Source organism: Trachurus trachurus (assembly GCF_905171665.1).
Source record: "Trachurus trachurus genome assembly, chromosome: 21".
Lineage (NCBI taxonomy): Eukaryota > Metazoa > Chordata > Actinopteri > Carangiformes > Carangidae > Trachurus > Trachurus trachurus.
In genome coordinates, this window is record NC_139899.1 from 13,921,242 (window position 1) to 13,948,229 (window position 26,988).

Genomic DNA, 26,988 nt, shown 5'->3' on the forward strand with positions numbered 1-26,988 from the left:
CACCCCTCAATAAAAACACTTTCTAAACCTACTGAGGAGAACTGAAGTGGAGTCTAGTCCAACCATGTTTCTGTCAATGGACGAATGTTCATCTGACATGAACAAATTCAAGAGGTCATGTAGTAATGTATTAGACATTGTTCTGATGTAGTACGTGTCAGTCTAGTTGTGATGCAGTAATTTCTTCTCTATAGTGCCTTTCACTGGCACAGCCTGGCTTGACCAATTCGCAGACACACAGAAGAGAGCTGGAGCATTTAAGAGTCAAAACAGACAAAATAGTAGATGAATGTATCAAAAAAAAAAAAAAAAAAAAAATAGAAAGGAAATCGAGGAATGTATGGCACTTTGGTGGTTGAAAGTCTTTTCTTTGAACTGCTTGTGGTAGTAATACTGTTACATTATTCTACATTATTATAACAGTTGCTACATGTCTGTTCACAGTGGGCCAGTTTGCTGTTTTATTTCCGGTACTGTTTTTGATTGATATGGCATCTCATCTTTATTAATTTAAGCAGTGAGACCCTCGTCGTCGTGTGTCTCTGTAATTGAGCAAGCCAGTTGCTGCCACAGTGTTTTTGTATCATTCATAGTTCCACATTACAAACACCATTCACCTGTGATTTTTTTAATACTGTATGAATTTAACATTTAGCAGTGGTGCCTCAGAGCTGACACAGATAATCTTCAGTCAACTTGCTTGCTGTGGTATTTTGTGATTATCATTGTGAAATGCCGAAGCAGAGCTAAAGCATTTGTTAGTTAAAAAAAAAAGAAAGCCCAACAGTTTTTCTTTCTTTTTTCTTTTCTTCTGTTTTTGGTTTTTGCCACTGTAGCACAAAATTATTAACTTCTGAATGTCTTTTGTTGCCTTGCAGTTTTGTACTTGCTCTGCTCCCTTTAAGCATAGGGTTATAGAGGTTGCATAGTGCTGCAGTTCATGTAAAGTGTGTTACTTGTAAAGCACCATATAGCTGCAATACAGGACAGAGACTGTTGCTAACAGCCTTGCCTCAAGCTGAGAAATAATAATAATAATCTGTGATGTCACATATCGATTAATTCTACTGTATGAACTGTGGACTGGACGCGAGGTCAAAGCTATGTTTGAATTGCCTTCTTATCCTGTAATCTGTGATAGACCGAGTTTCTCGTGACACTCTGTAGAAGCGGATAGTGTGTCTGAAATCTCTTACCACATTTCCTACATTGGCATGGAGTGATAATGCACAAAATACCCACTAAATAATTACAAGCTTTCAGAAATAGCCACCGCTGCCTTTCAAAACAAGATCCTCCTTTCAACGCAGTTCTTGCCTCCTTTGTGCGATTTGGTGAGTGCAAAACGAATCAGCAGAAGCACTCAGCTGTCCTGCAGTGCACAATCACACACCTCACCGGGACTGATTTCATGTAAAGGGGACTGAAACAACAATAAATCTCTTACAATGGAATAAGGACTGCTTACTGTATGTTTTGAGCCTTACAGTCCATTTTACATTTAGTGCCAAGCAGTCAGATTCCTTGTAAACACAAACTAATGGAGCGTAGCATCCAAACCCGAATGTAAAGGGAATCGTCAGCTTATTGAGGCCTGAAGTGCACTTCCCAGTTAATGCTAGGGCATCAGTAACAGTGCTGACCAGTCCTGCCTTACTCTTCAATATCCCAACAAAGGACAATGTCATCATGAGAGAGAAGCGCTTTCCTATCCTGTATACATCTTGATCCATTTAACATATTTAGACAATTCATTTTTGATTTAGACTACAGTGTAAGACTCTTCCTTTTTATTTAAATATTCTGTTTTTATTTTTTTGTAGGAACTGTCTTCTTAATTTTTGTCATCTGGCACTTGTGTTGTTCTTCTGGAATTGTGTAAATAATGTTTGAGGAGTCAATAAAACATTTTCGTGGGAGTTGGTGTGTTATTCCCCTGCCAAGTATATTTGCGTGTGTGTGCATGACTTAAACATTTTGTACTGCTTTTCATTGATAGGTAAAACACCTTTATGTTAAATTGTCTCTCTATGTGACTTTTCTTGAGTCCCTGCAAGGTGCTGCAAACTCAGTAACATGCACACACCATGAGACATGACCTGAAATGCTTGATATGTGAGATATTTAAAGGAGGGAACTCATGCACAGAGTTTGGAGCGTTGTGAATGATTGATGGTGACAGGTACATTAACATACACCTGAGGCTGTCTGAAATTATGTGAGAACCTGGGTTGGTTTTTCTTACTAAATAAATACATGCATAGTTTCTGAATGTGTGAAAATATTCATTTCATACCCATCAGTCATTACGCCCACACCAACAACAGTGTAATTAAACCCAGCTCTGTGAGCAGACCTGGTATTGATTCAGTAATAAAGATGATTTGATTCTAAATAAATCAGATCAAATTATCTTTCACATAAACAATAAAAACTAAGCTGTGTTGGTGTCTGCGGGTTAACTGACTCATAAAAATGCCTGATCCAGTCAGAGAATTCACAGAACTAAAAGCACATATACCTCAGTGTAGAAGAACTCTGGTCTGGTCCCTAAATGCCAAGTTATTGATTCACTGTAAAATAACATCTGAATGTTAGGCTATTGTTTATTTCTTTGTTTCCAGGCCTAAACATCATCAAGGTCAACTTATTATTTCTGAGAATGAGGAACCCCCACAGAGGTAAATCTGACATGTCAAAACAAGGAAGAAGAAGAAAAAGTTACTGCAACACAATCGGCTTTTCTGGTTCTTTGTATTTTCATCAACGGTTTTACCCGTCAGATCTCTAAAAATGATCCAAATTACCCAGCATAAGAGGGAAAAATCACTTTGTGATTAAACTTCTCACAAACAACTTGTGGTGGAGGATTGACTTTGCATTGTCTGTAAAAGGCCCATAAGACATAAAGGTTCAGTGGTTTGAACTCTTGTGATGAGCAATACATCATCATTTATGATTGATGGTGTGAAATTTTGATCTGCATTGGGCGGCGATGACATCCACTGGAGGAAATTATTGTCATTTTCCTTTACAGTGTGGTAGAGAAGAAACAAAGCTGCAATCCAGTGTGGGCACCTCGAGATGTATTAAAACTGTGCTCAAGAAGATTATATGACAAACACTGCTGAAAACTATTCTTTCAACTGAGTCCAAGACCATTTAACAAAGCACAGTGGACATAGTATGGATGGGATAATCTGTAACAGATGGATAGACTCCTCCTCACACACTAATGTTTTACATTGCGCACTTCATCCATTCGTTAAGGTAAAAGTGTCTGTGCGCTCATAAGCTAAAGGTCGACTGTGGCGAGGGAGGCGGGCTCAGCAGCGGCTCCAGCAGAGTGGATGTGTCAGAGAGTTGAAGTTTTATGAATCGGTGCACTGTGCAGTAATGAGGTGAGTCCACACAATTTGCCTTTGCTATATTAAAACAGCACATGCAATGCACTCTTTAATAACCACGGTCAATTCTTCTACATTAACAATTAATTAAGACGTGAAACTAAACGGTTTTCCTCAATGCACACTCTGCTCACCCTTGGCACCTTCCTGCACCACGTAGCCTACAGTAGGTCTACAGCCTTTGCTTTTTAAACGCACAGAAGTGCAAAGTGTGGCCGTGGCTGACATCAGTCAGTCACCGTGACGTGTAGCAGAGAGAGATCAGTCATTCCCGTTGTGAGAGACCAAGGTTCACAAGGTTCATGCTCCAGTGTTTGATGATCTGGACACAGCGTGCAGTTATGCCACAGGGTTAATCAAACTGGTTTTGTGTTCCCGTTTACTCGTGAGGAGGAGGAGGAAAAGGAAGTGACAACAGGGAGGGTGCAGCCTACTTGGAGAAATTAATGAGCTGCAATGGCTCTGCCTGAAGAAGCAAGCTTCAGCAAAACAGTGTTTTAAAGCAGCAGCAGCTTATGCTTATTTAAAAAATAATCACCAATGAAATGTATTAACTTATTTGTTGTTATTTGAATTAATGGTTTCATTGTTTGGTAAATACAATGGCAGGAAAAGGTATTTGATATCTTGTTTGACCAATAAAAAAAAGTAGAAAACAAATTTAGAGAGTTTAATAAATAAAACAATAAATGTTAACCAATGCATTTACAAATCATGCCATTAAAAAAAAAATTTCTAATATTTTTAAATGTTTTTTTTAGGTCCCCTCTGGTGGCACCTCTTCTTCTCTCCCTGCTCCTGGCAGCAGGAAGTGAGGTCACGGGGGAGAAAGTGGACCGGAAGCCGAACTTTGTCCTGATGATGATTGACGACTTGGGCATAGGTGATGTGGGTTGCTACGGTAATGACACCATCAGGTAATTCTGAACAAATGCGCCACAGGTCTTGTGTGTGTGTGTGTGTGTGTGTGTGTGTGTGTGTGTGTGTGTGTGTGTGTGTGTGTGTGTGTGTGTGTGTGTGTGTGTGTGTGTGTGTGTGTCTCCCTCTTGCTCAGGCCTCATTGCCTCCAGTTTCTGACATTGATTTTTTTATCATTAACATCTTCATCCATCCCTTCCTGTCTATCACGCCAGATGTTGTTCAGTATCATTCAGATGTGCCACACCTGCTCTGTCCCTGCAGGACTCCCAACATAGACAAACTGGCTTCTGAAGGGGTGAAGCTCACTCAGCACATCGCAGCTGCTCCTCTCTGCACTCCAAGCCGGGCTGCGTTTATGACAGGGCGTTATGCAATACGCTCAGGTAACAGATACTCAAAAACTTGTTCAGCCAGTGTGAATAGAGGCATGTTTGCACCGATGAGCGTGTCAAACATAGCGTGATTTATTTTTGTTCATTCATTTTATTCTTTCATGTGTGTCCTGATCAGGAATGGGCAGCATAGGCCGTGTGCAGGTGTTGCTCTTTCTCGGCGGTTCAGGGGGGCTTCCTGCAAGCGAGACCACCTTCGCTAAGAGGCTGCAGCAACAAGGATACACTACTGGCCTAGTGGGTGAGATAACATAATGTGAGCATTGACTTTCCAGTCCTTAATATAGAATTTCCCCCGGCCCTTTCCCAGCACCCACAGAAAAGACAGTTGGCCACATTTCACACAGCCTGGTGGATATGTAGAATATAGAGTCTGGGTGTGTCTGCTCTTGAAGTCTTCTCTTTGTGTGTGTTAGACTGGAGGAAAAAGACGTTATTGTACATAATGAGGCAATTTGAAATGCAGTTAGGGACATCACATTCACATGAAACACATATTGGTTTGCATTTTGCATAAAATAAGGTAATACATTTCATTACAATTCATGTGATAGAATATTAGTGACCCTGTAATTCTCAATTCATATGACATTGCTAAAGAAATTCATGAAGGTCTTTCTATTTCTGGCTTGTCTTTGCCTCCTTGAAAGAGCCCAGTATTTCTAGCTGGAGGCTTTGGCAGCACAAAAATATGACTAAATTGTGTGTGTTGGTTTCTGAGGGGAAATATTATTGGATTTAATGGACTGAAAATGTAGTATAATTTAAACGATGCCAGCTTCTCGCAGCATGCACTGCTAAAAGAGGACATTGCACACAGGCGTACAGTAATGACAACACTGATAAAATAAAATAAAAAACAGTGGGAGGCAAAGAAACTTTTTACTCTAGTTATAGTTTAGGCTTTTCAAAACTGCTACAAAAGTGTCTTAATATTTTTCATGGCAAGATAATCTTTTCTGCAGTTTGTATAAACTGCTGAAAAGATATCTTCACATGAATGTTTTTCTTTTTTTTCTGTCTATTTGAAACAACATGAAACTGAGATTCTGAATGGATGACTCAGAGTCAGGTACATGCCACTCATGATACACGTGCCTCGATGACTTCTTGGCTGTTGTGTTTGAACCTGCAGCTGATTTGTTCTGACGTAAAAGGTATCACCCTGACCTTTAGTGAGAATACCCGGCTGGAGGCGATGCAAACCTGTCACATCTGTGGCAGGGCTGGGCTGATGGGTCTCCACCCTGACCCCACATCTGCGGCTGTGTCTCGTTCTGTGTTTCAGTGTGTTGAAACTTATTTATTCTTTAGCTTTGTCACGATAGTATTATGATTATCTTTCATTTAATTTCTTTATTTATTGAATTGGGACAGTGCACATTCATCAACACTGACGCATTAAGCATCAGTGTAAATGTGCCGGACTTAGCACAACTGCTAAATTTCAGCCGCAGTCCCAAGGCAGGTTTCTAGAAAACATAAACAAGAAGACTTTGAAACCTTGTGACGACAAATCATACAATGGACAATTACAAAACAGAACACAGACAGACAATATCAAGGCAAAACAGACGCAGCAATAGTAATACAGTAATTCTAAGTAAGTAAACAGTTTTCATTGCAAAAATCTGACCTGTATTCCTACTCCTGTCTCTTGTCTTTGTTCCTGTGTCTGTCTTTCTGTGTCACTGTCCCTGCAGGTAAATGGCACCTGGGTGTGAACTGTGAACACAGAGGAGATCACTGTCATCACCCAAACCAGCATGGCTTCAGCTACTTCTATGGCCTGCCATTTACACTGTTCAACGACTGTGTGCCTGGACATGGGAGTGATGTCCTGGCAGACCTCCAGCACACACTCCAAAACATGGCCATCCTTCTCGGAGTGGGTCTGTTCTCTCTGGTGAGGCGGATTTTGAATCATTTCAGTTTTTATTTTCCTTTTCTTGGAAATGATCACACAACGGTGGATTGGACAAAAGACGTTTAGATAATGCAGGAAAAAGATGACTCGTCTCGAGAACAAAAGAAAAGGAAAAAAAAAGAGGAAGATAACAAACAAATACATCTGGGTTGCCAGACAACAAGGTTGAAATCGGAAAACAAAGAGTTGCTGTGCTGTTCGCCCTAAAGCAAATGAACTAATATGTAATCACTTAGACATGAGCCACGGGGTTTGAAAAAAGACTGGGAACAGAAGCTCCAATTGTGAAACTCACAGTCACGTCAGCCAGAAACCTGTTTTAGGGGAAAGCAAAATAATGTCGAAAGTGAAATTTGGTGAGGACCTGGCGATGGGAACTCAGACAAATGGAAAACAGCTGTGCCGCAGGTAGAGCAAGCAGGACAACTTGAAACAGGCATTTGTTCTGAAGGGGAAAAATAAGGAGGAGAAAATAAAGAACTAGAACAATTTAGTTCAGCCTGCAGGGAGACATGAGTCTATAAAACTATTTTCTGACCTAAATTTAAATACTGCCCTGTATGTATGAACAAGGACACAATGTACTATGTTCCATTAGGTGAAAATGAGCAACTACTTTGGTAATGGTTTGTGATATCATCTAGTGGCAACTTCATGAAATTACAGACAAACAGAATCCAAGTGCCATGTTACACCACATGTCTGGTGCAATACAGTGAAGCAGCCCTGCAATAAATGATACCATCTGTGATGCTAAGGTGACATGTATAAGGGCATAGGGGTTGAGACATTGCCACAGAGGTTTTGATTTGACTGTACTGATTTTCTTTAGGTTTTTAGTGTGTGTGTGTGTGTGTGTGTGTGTGTGTGTGTGTGTGTGTGTGTGTGTGTGTGTGTGTGTGTGTGTGTGTGTGTGTGTGTGTGTGTGTGTGTGTGTGTGTGTGTGTGTGTGTGTGTGGTTTACATTAGAATTTATAGGGTTAGGGTCGAGAGCTTACAAGTACACTGCATTGTACAGAAATAGAACATCATTGAAAACGTTTTGGATTAGACGCCAGTTAATCACAGGGTTGACATATTCATTAGATTCACATGACGTCACTGTGTTTCTCCGCCGCCATATTTGTGTCCGAATCAGGGCGATCTGGGCACAGATCACAGCATGTTACGTTACCAGAACAAGTGGAGTAGTAGGAGGAAATCAGCAAGAGACCGAAAATTGACGTTATTTGAAAGATGCCAGGATTATATTGTGCTGTTGACTGTGATAGCAGTCGCCAAAAAAAAACCCCGGACTGCAGTTTTATTCCATCCCAAAAGACGTAAAGTTATAGGCGGAATAAATAGTTGACTGCAGGCAGTCTATCAGTGGCAGCGTGGGCTGTGACAAGTCTCACAAAAAGAGGGGATTCACTTTTTTTTTTAATAACATGGATATATTGAATTCTGCATTTTGATTACTTTCTTATTAATTACTCACTGATTCTGCATTTAGGGTCTTTTATTTCTGTATAACAGACCGTTGCTAAGTAAAACGGGCCGTTGCTAGGGACGCCGCTCTGATAAGCGGAGCAGGGCAGAATAACTATCAAGGATTTTTACCTTGTGTTTAATTTTTACCAGCTTCAGACTAATTGTGATGTTAGAGAAATGACTTGTAGCTTGTTAGAGGGAGAGTGGAGGCTCTCTGCCTCCCTCACCGCTGCTGGAAACCAAACCTGCGATCAGAGCGGACAGAGCGGACGGGCCAGCGCAGTGTCACAGCTGTGACCAGTTGTGTCTGTGCCACCGCGAGTCCGTGACACAAACGTGTCCCGTAACCGTAATCTCTTATGACAGACAGGACGACATAAATGCGCACATCGTAACATTTACATGATAATTCATCAATCTACTGATTGATTATCAAAAGCTCGTTGAAAACAACTACACACAAGTCGACCGAGAGGAGGGTGAGGAGCAAACAGCGGAGAAGTGACCGGACTAAGTACTTTGATCAACATTACGTCTCAAATTAATTAATTAATTCATAAACTGTGTAATAAGTGGGATAATATAGAGTTTGTCTGTTGTTAGAGATATAAACCCAGACAGGATGTATGAAACCCTGTCATTTTGTCAAGAAACTGTCATTTCCATCCTGCGGTTTGCATGCTGTCATATGAGGAGACCTGTCAAATCGGACACAAATATGGCGGCGGTCCCTTCGACGTGACGTCACTGCAACCCATGAATTGAGACAAATCTATCGATCATGCTCACAGTCACACCTATGGTGGTGTGTCATCAATTAACCTAACGTGCATGTCTTTGCACTGTGGTAAAAAGCTCAACGTACCTGAAGAGGACCAACATAGACACAACGTGAACATAGAGAGAGCCAGAGCCTTCTCACGGCCCACCATGACGTCCTCAATGAAGACGACAAAATCTAAATGTCAGTTGGTTTTATTGAGGGAGTTATATGGCCCTAAGCTTTACCCTGGATATTTTACAATTGCAATTTACAATCGGCAATGGATTGTTCATTAACATACACCTTAACAGCACTATTTACTGTTCTAGTTGTATGTCTTACTTTTGGTATATTATGTATATTTCTACATAGATCTATGCACTTCTTTCTCTTTTCAGCGTTTTAAGTATAGTAATAACTTCACTGAATGCAAATTGTGTAAACAGCTATACAATTACCGTGCAGACGACGTGCGTCAGAGGAAGTTATGTGTTAATATGTGGTTACATGTCGTGATGATGTACTGTATGACAGCGTTTTTGTGTGTGCATGTGCTGCTTAATTCCAGGTATGTGTCCGTGTGTGTGGCCTCCTTGATGTCAGCCTGTGGCTCCTGGTCACGCTCTTCTCTCTCAGTATCCTAGCAACAGCTGTGTGGTATGTGCCCTTTAAACTCCTGCCCACCTGGAATTGTATCATTATGAGGAACCAAGATGTGATTGAGCAGCCAATGACAATGCAGACACTGTCCCAGAGGTTGCTGGGAGAAGCACAACATTTCATAAGGAGGTAGGAATGCACCAGCAAAATAACACACATGTCACTTTAAAATAAAATCATTCATGGTAAGAAAATGGATTTTCAGGAAAGTGTCTCAAAGACTAAAGCTAGAGTTATTGTATCATAACACTATTTCTTGATACTTTCATCCTGTTTGTGGCACTCAGCCCAGAGCCCTTTGTTTCTACTGAAGATGAAAATCATCCAAAAAATAAATAAAATGCAGTTTCCTAAAACACCTGGGCCTGTATTCGCAAAGATTCAGAGAGCTCCTAACTCAGCCTAAACATTCTTACAGTAGCAAGGAATCTTAGCTTAAGAGTGAATTAGGAAGTTCATGAGAGAGCAAGGAGGGGACAGAAACTTTTATCTTAGTGGGGAGGTGTGGTTGACCCCGTTGATGACTCATTCTTTTTTAATCTCTGATTGGTTGTTAGAAAAAAGGAGGGGGAAAAACAAATTCACTGACAGTGAAATTCACCGATCGCAGAACTTATGGCTATTACTGTATGACATGTAATAATCGTGAAAATGATTTTATATTATAACAATTTAACAAAGTTCAATAAATTGTTGTCAGATTTAAAAGAAGCTGCAACTTGTTTGAACATATACAGACTTGTGAAATAGTCACATGTCGATAATTATTATCGATATTTATTTGCTTATGTTTAATCGTCATTCTGGTCATTTCACATAACGATTTGAGAGGGAAATCCAGCGTAAGCCATGAGGAACACATTGTGTAGAAAATTAATGCTTCTTAAAAGTCCTCCTCCTTCCTCTTAACAGTTTGTCACCTTACAAGCTCTTTTAAGGGCTAAGATGCTTTGTGAATAACCTTTATCTTTACATGGTCCTAGTCTTAACTTTAAGGAGAAATTCTAAGAAGAATGACATTGTACTCTCTTAAGGTATAAATCAATAAACGTATAATATATGTGGTGTGATAGCGAGTTATTGTTTATTTTACCAGGTCAGTGAACTTTGGATTGACTAAAAGAAATCTAATCTCCATGTTTACTCCCCTAAAGCTGTGTGTCAATACATGGCTCACTGATTAAACACGATGCACTATAGGAAAAATACAGTTTCACTCTGACCTTTACTATACATGAAATATTCTAAATGGTTAATATTTATGAGAGCATCTCTTTTTCTGTCTTCCTCCACAGCAACGTTGATCGTCCATTCCTCCTCTTCTTCTCACTGGCCCATGTCCACACACCACTTTTCAAAACCCCTGCCTTTGATGGCAAAAGTCGCCATGGACGCTACGGTGACAATGTAGAGGAAATGGACTGGATCATTGGTGAGTAAAGCAGATGGGTTCATGCTATTATGCATTGTTAAACATTACACAGTGTGGGCTGTAACGGTAGTTCGAGGGCAGTTGGCCATCAACACAACACGGCAGCGTCACCGTGGCACCTGTGTTTCTGTTTCTGATGAACACGCCTCTCCTCATACAGTGATTTAGATAATCTGCCTAAATTGTTGCCTTGTTGTTTACACCCTGTCTGATTGTGTGTCTTTCCCCATATTATTTCACTGTAGCAATGTTGCCATAGCAGGAAAAATAGTTAGAGGTTGTAATATACCAGAATTACATTTAAACCATCAAGAAAGTCAGAACAGGTTCCTGTGTTTATAGAGTCTAAACTCCCTCACATGATGGATTACCTCAACAATCGTCTCTAATGCTATGTTGTGTTTTCAAGGTAAGGTGACTGAGACTGTGGACTCCCTCGGTCTCGCCAACAACACTCTGATGTACTTTACATCAGATCACGGTGGACACCTAGAGGATGCTGTCCCGACAATCGGCCAGACAGGGGGCTGGAATAGCATCTATAAAGGTAGATGATATCCTAACCTGTTTTTATTTAAAGACGGTCGCTGTAATCTTTTATGTGTCTATAGCAAACACTCAGATGTTTTCCTGTTGATGGTATAAACATTTTCTCATCTGTAGGTGGGAAAGCCATGGGTGGCTGGGAGGGTGGGATAAGAGTACCTGGTATTTTCCGCTGGCCCGGCAGACTGGCAGCTGGGAGAGTAGTAGATGAACCCACCAGCCTAATGGACCTCTACCCTACCCTTAAGTATTTAGCCAAGGACACCGAACCAGACAGGTACAGAGCGGCTGATACGTGTGCTTTCATTGTATTGTGTGTCTTTCACTGCGTCTCATTTGTTTCCCCAGGTTTTTTTTTTTCTTGGAAGGGCTAAAAAGCTTCTGTGCAGTGATAAATGCAGTGGTGCACCAAGTCGTAATACAGAGTTACATAAACAGGGGAGAAAGGATCATGCAATTACTCCAAACCAGAACATAATAATTTAAGTATTCTGCATGATTAAAATGTGGATCCAAAAGTACCTCATTACCTGTAAACAACCTTGTCTTTTGTTTTGGAGAAGGCTGCCATGTGGGCATTAATTTAGCAAGCCTTGTAGGTGGCGTAAGAAAGGTCAGAGACAATATGGTACATTCAAAATTTATATCTTGAAAAAAATATAATCTTTATGTTACATATATTTGGATTTCTCAAAATGGAAATATTTATTTGAACATTAATACCTGCTGCCACATGTCTTTTGACCCTCTGTGTAACCGTGAAGATTGAAATTTACAACGTGAAATGTTTCATTAGAGAGCTAAAAATAAATAGTCTGGAACCTTCTCTGTATGCAGTGCTGTTGTTTAACTCTGTGCCTTGATTTTAAATTACACTGCATCTCATCAGATCAGTTCTCTCTGAACTGTAACTCCATTTATTGTATCTTTCTTGCAGACACTTAGATGGCTATAACCTCATGCCACTTTTGGAGGGGAAAGTAGAACGATCAGAGCATGAATTCATGTTCCACTACTGCGGCATCCACCTGAACGCAGTTCGCTGGCACCCACCTGGCAGTAAGTTACCGCCAACTGTTGATGATATTTTCCAGGTCACATAGCAGGCAAAAGGTTTTGAATGACAAAGGTTCAGATTTTTACTCTGATCTGACTTTACTAAAATAGAAAACAAACTGTACCTTCAGCTTAAAAAACAAACTGCATTATTTGATTCTTCACCAAAACTTCACATATTAAAATACATTTATTTAAAGAAAATATAAACCTTTTAACTACTGTAGTTCACTAGAATTTGAATGTAGCTGATAAATCTGATACTAAAAATAATCGTTGTTCAGATTTTAGTGGTTCTGTTACCAGTTCATCTTATCAGTCCAGTTCTGGTTCTTGATTTTATTTGGCATGAAGATCAGCCATTATCTTCAGCAGATTTAGCCAAATATAAAAAATATGTTGTACTTTATGTGAGAAAAGCAGAGAGGAGATTATCATGCAAAATTACAGAATTACATCAGGGCTGCAACTTCCTTCTTCTAGCTTAGTGCTGTAAAAAAATACAGCCGTGTTAAACTGCCTTCCACTCTTGGCACTTAAGAGCCACATTCAATTCAGAACCATTTCTCTCCGTCCAGTTATGCTGAAAATGAGGACAGGGTTTGTTTATGTCCTTAATACATGTGTTACCTGGGTGTGTTTTCTTCCAGGTGACTCCGTCTTCAAGGTGCACTTTTTTACTCCAAACTTTTCTCCCCCTGGAGCTGGTGGTTGCTACGACACTAAGGTCTGTCTCTGTCACGGAGAACACGTGACACGTCACAATCCACCGCTGATATACGACATCTTCCACGACCCATCAGAGTCGCATCCACTAACCCCAGACACTGAGCCAAAATTTGCTGAGATTCTTGAGCAGACTGCCAAAGCCGTGGAGTTGCATCAAACTACCCTCAGAAATAAACAGGTGTCTGACGATACAGATGCACCCGGTGTCCAGAGCCAAATGACTTGGGACAAGATTCTGTGGAGACCCTGGCTTCAGCCCTGCTGTGGGACCTTTCCATTCTGTGGCTGCAAAGAAGATGCCCCACATAATATTTAAGGGAAAAATACAACATGTGACTAACATGAAGGAAAAAAATGAGCTTTTTCAAAAAATAATATATTACTGTAGATTTTATGGCTCAAGGGACATTCAGGTGCTTTCATCATTCCTAGAACATTTCAAAGAAGTGATAAGAGCTGTCCTACCATGCTGGCTGTACAATGCAATTCATAAAAATTGAAAATGTAGTACTATTTCAATGAGTCAAAAGTCAAGTGAAGATTAATGTACTGACTAATCAAGAGATTAGTGTACTCTTCTTATGGTCAGGGCATTATTACACTGCAATGTAGTGGCGTCAACACATGTAAAAGGGAAATTGATTGTTTACATCTGAGAATCATTAAATGAAGGATCTGATCAGCTGATGGTCTTATTTCTTATTTATACTGTGAGTGTTTGGAGTATATGGTACAGTAATGTTACCTGGCTTTGGAGTTGGTCAAACTTATAGCAAGCTAATTGTACAGTAACTAATTCAATTTGGAAGAACAGAGAGTCAGGGAGGGTAAAACTCAAAACTAAAAGCAATTTATAGGCTGAGCCATTAGGGGGCAGAATTATACCGTGTATGAAAAGATGGCAAAATGTGTGTGTGTGTGTGTGTGTGTGTGTGTGTGTGTGTGTGTGTGTGGGAAGTGGGGAGCGGGGAGTGGGGGGTCACTGAAGGCAATTGTGCTATTAGTATAGTATTAGTATGTGACATTAGTTTTACATAAAATCAGTCCTGTGCATATTGTCAACCCCAAGCACAGAAAATATCCGCAGACTAATGTACAGTATGTGAATACACAGCAGTAGCATTTAGGCATTGCTCTAACGCTGTATTGTTTCCATAGTTGTTAGCTGAGTAAGAAGTTCCGCCCTTTGTGCATTTTTATTTTTTTTAATAATTTTTTTAGTTCTAGTTATAACTTCACTGTAGCCATCTTTTTTTTGGCTATTTCTTCCTTTTGCGCCTCATTAGTCACCTTTTTTTTTTTTTTTTACATTGTCCTTCTTTTCTTTTCTAAGTATCTACAAAATTCTCACCTGTTACTTTGCCATCCATCTCTGTCATCTTGGTGGGATGATGATGCTTTCTGATCTCATAAAGGATTTTTTTTTTCACTAACTCCCACTCAAGAAGATCCAAGCGGCCGGTCAGCTGCAGAAAAGCACTGCTCAAGGACACACAGGCAGGCTGGACGTTGACGTTGGTCAGCAGGGTGTCCTACTGTGGCCACAAGGACATTCTGTGGTTCTACATATTTTTCTATAGAGAAAGACTTGGAAGACTGTGGGAACTTCCACATCATCCATGTCATTCATTAGTAAAATCATCATTATCATCGTCAACACTTCCGCTGTCTCCCTCCAGCAGTGACTGGCTGTCAAAACATCAACGTTTACTACAATTGCAGGCTATAATTGCTCTCCATCCTTCCTCCTCTCTGTTTCCTCATCCTCCATTTCCTCAAACTGTTTCTTCATCTCCTCTTCCTTATTGTCCTGTCCTCCCCTCTTCCTCGCCTTCCCCTTCCAGAGGCTCTACTCGCATCTGCATGTGAGGAGGGAAATTTCATCATCAGCATCATCATCATCATCATCATCATCATCTCTGTAATCTGCCATCACAGTCATAGTATTTACTTCTCTCCCTCCAGCAGAGACCCGTACATCAAACACTCAGCAAGTTCATTACAGTAGCCACTCCATTATATCTCTAACAGTAAATCATGCAGTCAACCCTACATAACGACATTTGGCTGGACATCAGAGTTAATGATGGCTGGTGGGATAGAATGGTACTGGCTGTACATCATGTCTCACTTGCACGTAACCATGTGCACACATAACCGCATAGAAACATACATGTGTGTGCAAGCGAAAAAAGCACACACATGATTTTGTACACACATGCACATCATATATCATGTTGTTTTGAACAGATCAGTGGTTTTCTGTAAAGGTCAATGTTTCAGGAGACGCCATAAAGCATTTTTAGAGCCCTCTGTTTGACACACAATAAACACACACACAGCCTGCATGGCAGCTTAAACTCATTGGAAATGGCACTGCTGCATTGAGCATGTTTCACATATAAACAATTAATTGAACACTAGGGTTGTTTGGATGATACTAAGAATAGAGTTTAGTATACATCAGAGAACATTTTCAAAATGAACCAACTGTGGCAGAATGTCTTTGTTGTGGCATATCTGTTTTTCATCTTTGCAATTAACTTTCACTGCCTTTTAAATTCACTGTCAATGTCAAATCTAGAAAACGTGTTCAACATTTTGAAGTTTGAATTATAAGAACTCTGTCTGATACCGACTGTCTAAATGTCAAACTCAAAACACACACCACAATTGTTCTATCAGCACATTCCCAGCTGTATTTGAAGGACAGCGTTGTAACCTTCTGATAAACCATTAAGGGGAAAAGTCTGACATTTTAAACAAATTTAAACATTTTATTTTTTTTATTTGATTTGTGAGTTAGGTGAAGGGATAATCCTCTCATTTCTGTGCATTAGCTCGTGGGCTATGTCCATCCTAACCCTAACCTTAAAGGGATAGTAGCATTTTTTTTAAAGTGGGGTTGTATGATCTACAAATAGCCCCTAAGTACTTTAATTGCAGTAGAAGACTCTCTGCACTCCTCCCGTTAGCAACGCCAGCCCATAGCCCTGCCCAGAGATTTACAACAGTGTTGTGAATGGACCCAAAGAAACGGCCTATTTTCGCGGCCTAAAAAAGGTTTTACCTGAAAAAAAAAATACACAGTTCCATTGTTCGCTATAATATAATTTTTTCCAGCCCTTCAAAGTGCAGGAAAAATGCAAAGTTTTTATTTGGACCTAACCAACTCACGTATCCCTCCGGCCCAGGGTTAGCGCCCGCCGATCAGCAGTTGGTTAGGTCGAAATAAAAACTGCGTTTTTCCTGCACTTTGAGGGGCTGGAAAAAATTATATCATAGCGAACAATGGAACTGTGTATTTTTATTTCAGGTAAAACCTCTTTTAGGCCGCGAAAATAGGCCGTTTCTTTGGGTCTGTTCACAACACTGTATGTTGTAAATCTCTGGGCAGGGCTATGGGCTGGCGTTTAACGGGAGGAGTGTAGAGAGTCTTCTACTGCAATTAAAGTACTTAGGGGCTATTTGTAGATCATACAACCCCACTTTAAAAAAAAATGCTACAATCCCTTTAACCTTAACCCTTTATCTGCTGTGTCAACTGGGAGGCACTTAGCTTTAGCTTAGCATTAGAAGGAAGCAGGGAACCACTAGTCTGGCTGTGTGTATTGTCAGATAATACTCACACTATAAAGATACAGAACATGTAAAAAGCTATAGGCCTAAACACTGAATCTTGGGACCTTACCTTGCTGTTTAAACTAGGCTAATTATCTCACAGGTCCAGCAGGTCCATCAGCTGGATTATGCACCATTAAATTAATGGTGTGTCTCTCCAAACTTTCCAACAAGAATATGTGTATCTCCTGAACGGTTGAGGCAACCAATTATCTTTCAGTGGCTTCCTGTAAATTCCCAAAACCCAATTTTTGACCATAAACGATGCACATCCACATAATGAGTTTGAGTTGACCACTAAACGAAAAAATATATTCCCAACAGGCTCTCCACCTATTTCTGTGCCCATATTCTATTGTGAAAAATCTCAGTGTGAGTAGGTCTATATGGCCTAGCTGTTTGTTGGCTGTGAAGCCATGGGAAGAAATGAAAAAGAAAATCTATTTATATACATGAGAATCAGGGCAGAGTCTCTGTGGCTCGTCAGTAGCCATATTACTGTTCTGTTCGGCTGAGGTTTTGTTAAAACCACAACTGACCTCTGTGGTAAAGCTGTCACATACCATTACGATCTACAGCCCATGCCCAATGCAGCATGCACTCTTTGCCCCCTTATCACAGTTCATGCCTTTTATTATATCCTTAGAATTAAAACTAACATGATCTGCAGTCGTTGGAACGGCTCAGGGCTGCCTGACCAAGGACCTAAATAAAATATACACAGCACTACTTTAAAAAGTTTTAAAATTAATAAGAAATCAGGGGGAAAGTTTCTGCAGAGGACAATCTAACTGCTACCAAATTCTCCAACTTTCCAGACGACCCTGTCCAAGAAAAAGACCAATATTGTTCCATCAGTCTGTGTTGACCATGTATTTGCCCACCTATCTTTTTCTCTGTCTGGGTAAGTACTTATTTAGAGAAAAGAGAAAACAGAAGAAAATCACTGTGGTTTGTCAGTTGCCTGCTACTCTGCTCTGTTTTGTTCAGATGTGGCTTCACCTACCACAATAGATTTCTGTGGCAAAGCAGCAATTACACACCATTACAATGCTATTACATTAGGAAGCATGAAGAATGCACGTGATGGGGAGTCTGTGTAAGGTTTATCAGTGAATGAGGATTTTTACAGAGTAAGGCAGAGGTGTTTACGCTTCTATTCCAGCAGATTGGATTCGTGTGCATATGGTACACAATATGCAATATTACTATCTGTGTATTTGCATAGGTAGCTGATACATGTTTATAATCATAAATGTCAGTGCAGCAGAGGCAAATTTTTGAGGATTAGTTTTGCTATGTGTGTTTTTTTTTCAGCAGCACTGGGCAGAAATGTTACCTTGTGAGAAAACCTCCAGGGGGTGAGATGCTGTCTCTGCTGGGGAACTTTCACTACACACACACACATGAACACTGCACTGCACACTGACTAGCTGACTGTAAGCCTCTCAATCTCTGCATGTCTGTGCTCTGCACTTGTATCTAAATGTAGATATTTTTCTGATCCCAGAGGGAGATCAGAGGGGGAGTGGTACTGTACCAGACCATGATAGGATTTTGTGGATGTGTGTCTTTACTTTGGTACAGTGTCTGTGGTTTGAGTATGTTTCATGCTGCGTGCCATATGGCCAAAATTACCACTCACAGGGGACAAAGGCTCCAAGCAGAGAACAGGAATTGAACAGAGATGCCGGCACCTATAAACACACACATATACTTCTTTGTACACCACAAAACTTCACACACACATTTTCTCATAAATGTAGACCTATTGGTGACATACAAACACTTTCAGCCATTAATTTTCTCATGTACACGCACACACACACAAACACTCATAGTCGCCATAACAAAACCCCTGCAAGCTTTGACTTTCAGCCCCTTTGGTGACAGGAAATGTTTAGTAAGGTGGGGTTTGATGAGGAACAGATAGCTAAATAACTAGGCTAATGGGACAATTGCAGCCGTGTGTACGCGCACACACACATGCATGCACATGCTGTGCTTAACCTCTCTTCCTGTCCTTATGCCTCTTAAACTGACAGAATTTGGCTGCAACACTTTCATCTGTTTTGTAGTTGAGCACTCAGCAACAGCTCAGAGGCTGTTTGGTGCAGAGACATGCTTTGACTCGGGGGCAAATAAAAAGAACAACTACACAGCAAAATGGTGCATGTGTGTAATTTGGGGGGAATTACAGGTTTCAAAGCAAGACCTACTCCCACATCTGACACCTCAACCCACCCAGACACACACAAACGCATACATACAGCATCAGTCTGTTTTAACTCCGACTGCAGATGTCACAGCTATGCCGCTGACTGTGTGTGATGGGCTTGCTGAAAACTATGTGTCTGGCCTGCATGCGCTCATTCAATTTACTTAGTGGCCATAAAACCACTGAATAGGATGCAATGGTTTTAATATTTGCATTTTATTGTCCTAGACTTCCTTTGTTGAGACAAGTCATCAGGTTTAGTCTGACATAAATTAGGTCGAAAAATACCACATGACTGGTTGGACTCCCAGTACCATCATGTTCTTGTTTATATCCACCCAAGTTTGGTTTGGATATAATTCAAAAACTCTTCTTTCACTTTCTAGCTACAATTAGCTCTTCTGTTCTCTGTTTTATAAAATGGGAACAAACAAAAACCCATGTGTCTTCTCCATGCTAAAAGACTGAAAATGTGGCACATCAATAGAAGGAGTGAGATTAGATTATTGACCAATTACACCACCTTGGGAATTTCACCACATTAAATATGTACTGTAATACTCTTCAGTGAGTGACTCTGATTATTATTAAAGAAATTTGGTTAACACTTACAGCTCACCAGCCCACTTAAAGAAGACAAGATTAATTTTAATTATCGAAACTGAACAAAGAGGAGACAGCTACAGGGATAAAAGCAAACGTTAGCATTTCAAAGTTATCAAAACTAAGGATCTTGTAGATGTTATATTTAGGGTAGTAAATAAATTCATTACTGCAAAAATGCACATATTTTAATAATGTATCAACAGGGAGAACATGCCTCCCAACAGGCCAACAGATTTAGATCGACTTTATTATTATAACCTTTATTTAAAGCAGAAGTAAGCGATCCGGCCGTTTTGGCTAACTTCTTGTCAGCCGATGGAGTTAGCAGTCCCCGCCCTCGTCCCTACGTCACCACATTCACGCGCATCCCTTGGCTGCACACACAGAGAGGACCGCCCCTTTATGCCGTTCTCTCTCCTCATTGGATAAAGGTTGTAGGATACAAGGAAAGTTTTCTCCTCGGCTTACAGCAGAGCAGAGTGACTGACAGACCCGTGTTTCTGACCAAACACTCTATATAAGTGACTGCTGTCGGAAGATATAACTATTTAAGACTTATATTAACACAAATATTCCGCTTACTTCTGCTTTAACCAGGTTTGTCCCATTGAGATCCAAGATCTCTTTTGCAAGAGAGACCTGGCCAAGAATTGACAGGAAACATATACATTTTTGTTTCTGACTAAATTTGTAATTTAAACTATACTATCTAACTGCAAGTGAAACCAGTTTGAAGCATTTCTAACCTATGACCAGTTATTCTCCCTATAACTCATTGTGACAGGGTCTAGGCTGGTGAGGAGTAGAGGGAATAGGACCAAGGGCAGGAATGAATAATGGAAAAATGGTGCAATGGTCAGTGAAGGAGGGAGGGGTGATGTGTGATGGAATGAACGATAGTGGGATTAGAGGAGGGAGAATAGAGGCATAGAAACAAGAGAAGTGCTTGAGGTGTGACCAACAAGATACAGACTGCCTGATGACAAATTGAACAAAAACTTTTTTTTCCTCTCACAGAAGGGTTAAAGGAGAGAGAGGGAGCAGAAGAAAGGAAAAGACAGAGCAAATGTATTCCAGAAGAAGAAAGAGACAGGTCTTTATCATACTGTTTCATGTGGGAGATAGATTGGAGAAAGACATGGGCAGGTAGTGGAACTGAGAAAAACACTCATAAGAAATCGAAGGAAAAAAGGCTGAAGTAGGGGTGAGACAAAGAAAATAATTGCGACACACTGATCAAAACCTTAAGGAGCGAGCTTGAGGAGGAGTGGAAAATGGGAACTGCCATGGCAGCAGGGAGAAGAAGGTAATCAAACAGAGAGAGAAAAGTGGAGAGAAACTTTAATTATCGTCTCCCACAAAAAAATGAACAATGAAGACAGAGAAACACACAGGGATGCTAGAAGTACAGATGAATATAAAATGTAAGATGTAAAATAAATAAGGTACTTCTGGCTGTTTTAATGATTTAAAGGTCCAGTGTGTAATATGGGGGTAAAACTGTGAAGCACCCTTTTCAATTTTACAATACCCCCTGCATGTGCATGGCAAGGTACACAAATTCATCTTATTTATTTGCTATTTTGCTGTGAAAGAAATTGTCCAACCTGCACAAAGCCCTGACCTTGACCTTATCAAAAACCTTCGGGATTAATTGAAGCCCCAACTCCAATCTGGCCCAACATCAGCACCCAACCTCACTAATGCTCTTGTGGCCGAGTGAGAGCAAATCCCTGCAGACAGGTTCCAAAAATGGAAAGGCTTCCTGGAGGAGTAGAAGCTGTTATAGCAGTACATTGGTACAGCACATGCTTTCAGAATTAGATGCTCACACACACATACACACACAAACTGTAGGGAAGTATTGATTGGATATTTATTTACTTTGTCATATAGTGCACATGTGTAGGTCAGTCCGTCCAGGGGTAATAAAAGGTCAAAGAGGAAGGATGGACGTTTGGAGAAGGATGTTTCATGCAAAAGAAATGACACAAAAGGCTGAAGAAGCAAGGGGGTGAGGCACTGTTTTTGAGAGATGGCTGAAGACTGATAGAAGTATTTGTCCTCTGTGGAGAGATGAGAAGAGGAGGGCAAGATGAACTGAGGGATGAGATTGAGAGAGGCAGTGTAAAGGAGAGAAGAGAAGGGACATGGAGGGAGATGGATAGGGGTTCAGGGGGCATAATAATGACAAAATGACAAGAGGATGATCGAAGCATGGGTCATGTTTACCCACAGGAGAGAGAGAGTGAGAGAGATGGCGTGGAGGCGGAGAGGCGACAGCAGACTGAAGGGTCACTCTGTTTACGGGGGAGAAGGAGAGATTGAGGGATATTGATGTGAGGAGGGAGGAGAGAGATGAAGAGAGACAGCTTGGGATGGAGAGAAGGCCTCCGGCGCTGAAAAGAGAAAGGGATGATGAAGCAAAGGAGGGACAGAAATGATGCGCCTGAGAGGAGGGGAAAACAGTCAGAGGGAAGAGATGAAGGGAGGAGAAGAAATAGAGAGAAGCTAAAATCCTGTGAGAGTGGAGTCCACTGTGCGGAGGCGGTTCTTTGATGTTTGGCAAAGATCACAAACATGCTGTTTTTTATCCTGATGAGGAAGTCTACAGGGAGCGAGAGAACAGACTGAGAGGCATGTCTGTGTGATTTCTCTGTGTGTTAGAAGGGAGACGTGCGGACAGGTCGAGAGAGATGGTTGTAGAGTTACAGAAGGTTCTGTCTGAGCTGAGAAAGACAGAGATGAGGAAATTAGAGCATCAGACCAAGACCAAGACCAAGACCACGGTTTTCCAGAGGAATCCAAACAGCTTTTTTTTACTGGGCTCCATTTATATTGAAAGAACAGATTCTTATATAATTATGACATTCACAGCAATTAAGATTTACAGACATATTATGGTTGCAAATGAGCAGGGATTGGAGACATATACCAAACTTAGTTTAGCTTTAAACAGTTGAATCCGTAGCTGATTTTATTTTATGGTGTTTAAGTGCGTTGGTCCCTGACAAACCAAGATTATGAGAACACCCAGCTGAAAGCCTGCAAGCTGAAATTTATAAGAACATCCTTGGAGTCCAAACCACAACAAACAATGGCAGCCAAGCTGATTTGGGCCAGTGTCCACCGGTAATTATGATCCGAAAAGAGCAATAAAATCACTTAAACGGCTTAAGGCCAGGGAGTCCAGCTTCTACCAGGTGTGTGTTGCCAACAGGAGAAGAGCTGGTCATGAGGCTCAGCTAATCTAACAGTGCACAGACTGGACCAAACACATTATAGTCAAAAGAAAAGTACATCAAACCACAACATAAAAACTTAAATTAAACTTCAACATCATGCAGCATTGAACAGACTAAAATACCACAAGTTTTACAAACAAAAAAAAAACAAAAAAATGCAATACTTGGGGGAAAAAACTACACTTACCTTTTTCATCAACATAGTTTGGTATTACAGTATGTATTTATTTGCATTGATTCATTATACTTCCAGTATGTGGTATTGTAATGCAGCTATTGTCTTCTTTAGAAACTATTTTATGTATGGAGTAGAAATTATATAAACAATTTATTTTTATTCTATTTCATTATGATTTTGTTTTACATATAGAGTACATGCATACTTTGATTATGCTGTGCTTACTGTAATTGTTACTGTAAATGTTGATGAAGCAGATTTGATTTTGAGGAGAGGGATAAAAAATTAGAGGTGGACAGACAAGTGGCTTCTGCTCTGCGGGGAGAGAGTGATGGCCTGAGTGAGAAACAGATGAGAGAGGCAGACAACAGTAGAGAAAATGCTGAGTCACTCCGTGGGGAGGAAAATGGTGGTAATGAGCACGGGTGAGGGAGCCTGGAGTGGGTGAGAAGGGATAAAGGGAACAAAGGGCGGAACGGGTGAAAGAGAGGTGCAATGAGAGAGGGAAGAGAGGGAAAGAGAAAAGAGGGATGAAGGGAGTGTCGGCAGTGAGGTCATGCTTTTGCCATCATTATACAGATGTAGGTCATCTCTCTTTTTCTCTCCTCAGATGATTTAGGCTTCAAGCACACCTGTTTCTTACTGATAATGACAACACATTGGAATGTGCCTCCAGTGTGTGCGTGTGCGGGTGCATGTGTGTGTGCGTGTCTACGTGTGTGTGTGTCCAGACTTGTTTTACTATATTCATGTGGAGCCCATCGTTGGGGACTTATAGCTTTGTGAGGACCAGAATACTGGACTCCACAAGGTTAAATGGTGGTTTGAAGGTTAAGACTTTGTTGTAGGGTTAATGGTCAGCAGTTGGGTTAAGGGTTGGAGTTAAACAGATATTTGTGTTCATTGTGTCAGTGACGGGTCCCAGTGAACATAGCCAAAAATGAATGTATGTAGAATATGTGTCAGAAAGAAAGAACGAGAGAAAGAGAGCGAGTGTGTGTACGTGTGTTTTGTGATGGTCCAACAAGTCCTCCAAACAACTAAATAGCCTGCTGTTTAGTTTATAATTTCCTTCCAAAATATGTTTTCCTGAACTGGGGCCCCCACTGACAAGGTCAAGGACAATTACAGATGGTTGTTTGGTTAGATTTGGGTGCAGAAAAACCCCACCTGGCCAAGATTTAAGGTGTAATTTATATTTCTTATTGTTAGCAAATCCCACAAAAAGACAGAATCCCTTGTTTTTCTGGCTTCACTTCCCCCGTTTGTGGCACTCGGCCCAAAGACAATTGGTTCCTTGAGAAGACATAAATCTTTAGAAATGGGTCACGATTTAATAGTTTCCTTCATTTGAAGAGGTTCAGTTGTGTTCCAAAAAAAGTTATTAGTTTTCAAATAGGGGAAAATTTGTTGGGGATAATTTAGAGTCACAGATTAATGCACATTTCGTAAGATACGATGACATGACTTGTTTTGGCATTTTCATAGAACTTGTTGATGGTAAAAAGAGCAGCCTTTTCATCGAAGACAGGACTGATGTGAGGATTTAACAACACTGTTGACTGTCAGTGAGAATCATCATGCAAACAGTCCCTTATGTCATTGTCATTTAATACGACATCATTTGAATGTCGGCCAACAGCCATAATTTGCATGATGTGCATTCATCTGTGTGTGTTTATGCAGGTTTCTAATTTTAGCAGCAGCTAGTTTCACTGAGCAATCAAAGGAACATCTGGAATTAGAAAACAACTACCAGTCCTAACTTACCATAAACACTCATTTTGTAGTCTCATGGTTTAATGTAAAGTTATTATCTTCACCCTCTGACATGAAAAGACATCCTGCTCTGTTTTCCAGTGGTCTGTCTCACTGCTGTTTTTGTAGCAGTGCACATTTGTGGATTGCTTTTCTGCAACGTAATGTCTAAGAAGTTACATGTTATTTCATTGGCCATTGGGCTTTGTTCAGCTCCTTTATTTTCATCTTTCACATACAGTATAAAGTCGACCAAAAATGTACATGTTTGTTTTAAGTTTTTTTTTTTGCTAAACTCAAAAACACGATTTAGCATTGTATGCAAATGAGTAAGCATGAGTTGATTGGTTTCTGTATTTTACATTCAATATATCACCCGAAAAGGAACTGGCAATTCTACAGAACGAGCCATGAGACAAGAGGAGACAGAAGGCCTTTCTTCACAACCACAGATTGAAGAAACAGCCTCGGGAATTTTTAAAACAATAGAGTTCTTCTCGATTGTGTGGCAACTAAGAGGTGTGACATAACTCGGGAAAAAAGCCATCACACTCTTTCTGTTTTTCACTATAAGCATAACAGTATCTCATTATTCCAACGGCTGCACTAAATAGCATCACAATAACTAGTCCCAGATAGATTCAGATTGTCCCGACACTGGGGGGTTTATTATGATTTGCCTCAGAAAACCAGATGATGTGAGTGTTTGTGTTGGGAACAACAGTCAAAGGTTAAGGGGTGGATCGTGGTCATCATTCAGACGAGAGGACCGCTGTGACACAGTAGATCCTAAGGCAAAAGTATACATTCTGAATTTTTCCAACTTGAAATGTTTAGCGATGCTTGATCTGCGCAGCATATTGAAGTCGGCAGCAGCCGGTGAATCTGAATTTGTTTGGTAAGTAGAGTTGGCAGGCGGACTCCTCTGCTTGACTGTCTGTCTAAATATGAGCCCATCGCTTCAGGGGATGTTTCCTCTGCTCTCTCCTCTGCTTCCTTTGTCTCTCTAGGTCTTGCTGTCTATATCCCCTCCCTCATCCCTGTCTCAGTCTTCTTGCCTTCCTCCCTCACTTCATTCAGTCATTCATTTGTTCTGTGGTTTTTCATTTCTAACATTAGATTCATAGATTTTCTGTCCTCTACACTTTTTAATACCATGTGTCCTTAATCCCTATTTTCTGTGATGTTCCTGTGATGTTTGCGTGATGCTCTATCCTGTTCTACAAAAATGCATCTTTTTATATTATGACCCACAAAAGCTTCTTGACATGACACAACAATCTGTGACTCCGGCCTAACGTGAATTTCCTGTCGTTTGGATTCATTTAATTTGAATTTATGGAAAAGTTTAGCTCATGATGATTACAGTTTGGCAGCAAATCATAATCAAGAGCTGAACCTTTCTGAGTACATGTGGTTCATATCTATATATAAACGTGTGTGCATTAAAGTTTCACTTATATAACACAGACTACGGTCAGGGTTCACACAGTGAATGGTGTGTCTGGAGTGAGAGAGATGAGAAATTCTGATGGTCACTTAACACATCCACACTGTGATCATCATCATCATCCTTTGCCCTTTCACAAATTCACATGTTGGACACAAACGTGTGGCTCCTTCACACTCTGATTGCGCTCATAAAAGTCACACACACACACACACACACACACACACACACACACACACACACACACACACACACACACACACACACACACACACACACACACACACACACACACGCAAGCACACCGACCAGTTGTAAGTTGAGTCAGAGCCCCTCAGGTTTGCTGATTCAGAAACCTCTCCTGCTGAATCTGGGATGGCAGCAGAGGCACTCCCTGTAGCCTGCCCTGCACTGCACACACACGCGCACGCACACTTACAGCATCTAATGCATATGTGATTTGCCCAGACTAATCTCTCTGTGCATTTATTCACAGCGTGACATGCACACTAGGAGGAGGCAGAGGAGGTCGCTTCTCCTCTATTCTTTATTACCAGTATAACATTTACAAAATATTTTTTTCTTCTTCTTTGAAAAATCCAAAGA

The 26,988-nt window shown here is 40.6% G+C and overlaps 1 protein-coding gene across 1 annotated transcript; it reads left to right on the plus strand.

Moving 5' to 3' along the window:
- The first annotated feature begins 3,325 nt into the window (after window positions 1-3,325).
- arsh (arylsulfatase H) lies at window positions 3,326-13,988 on the plus strand. The gene is made up of 11 exons (XM_083997266.1): window positions 3,326-3,401; window positions 4,169-4,324; window positions 4,590-4,711; window positions 4,839-4,961; window positions 6,424-6,626; window positions 9,452-9,672; window positions 10,839-10,975; window positions 11,385-11,522; window positions 11,639-11,798; window positions 12,459-12,580; window positions 13,228-13,988. Exons 1-11 carry the CDS (start codon window positions 3,397-3,399, stop codon window positions 13,620-13,622), a joined length of 1,782 nt encoding a protein of 593 aa, XP_083853392.1. The 5' UTR covers window positions 3,326-3,396; the 3' UTR covers window positions 13,623-13,988.
- Window positions 13,989-26,988: the final 13,000 nt, after the last annotated feature.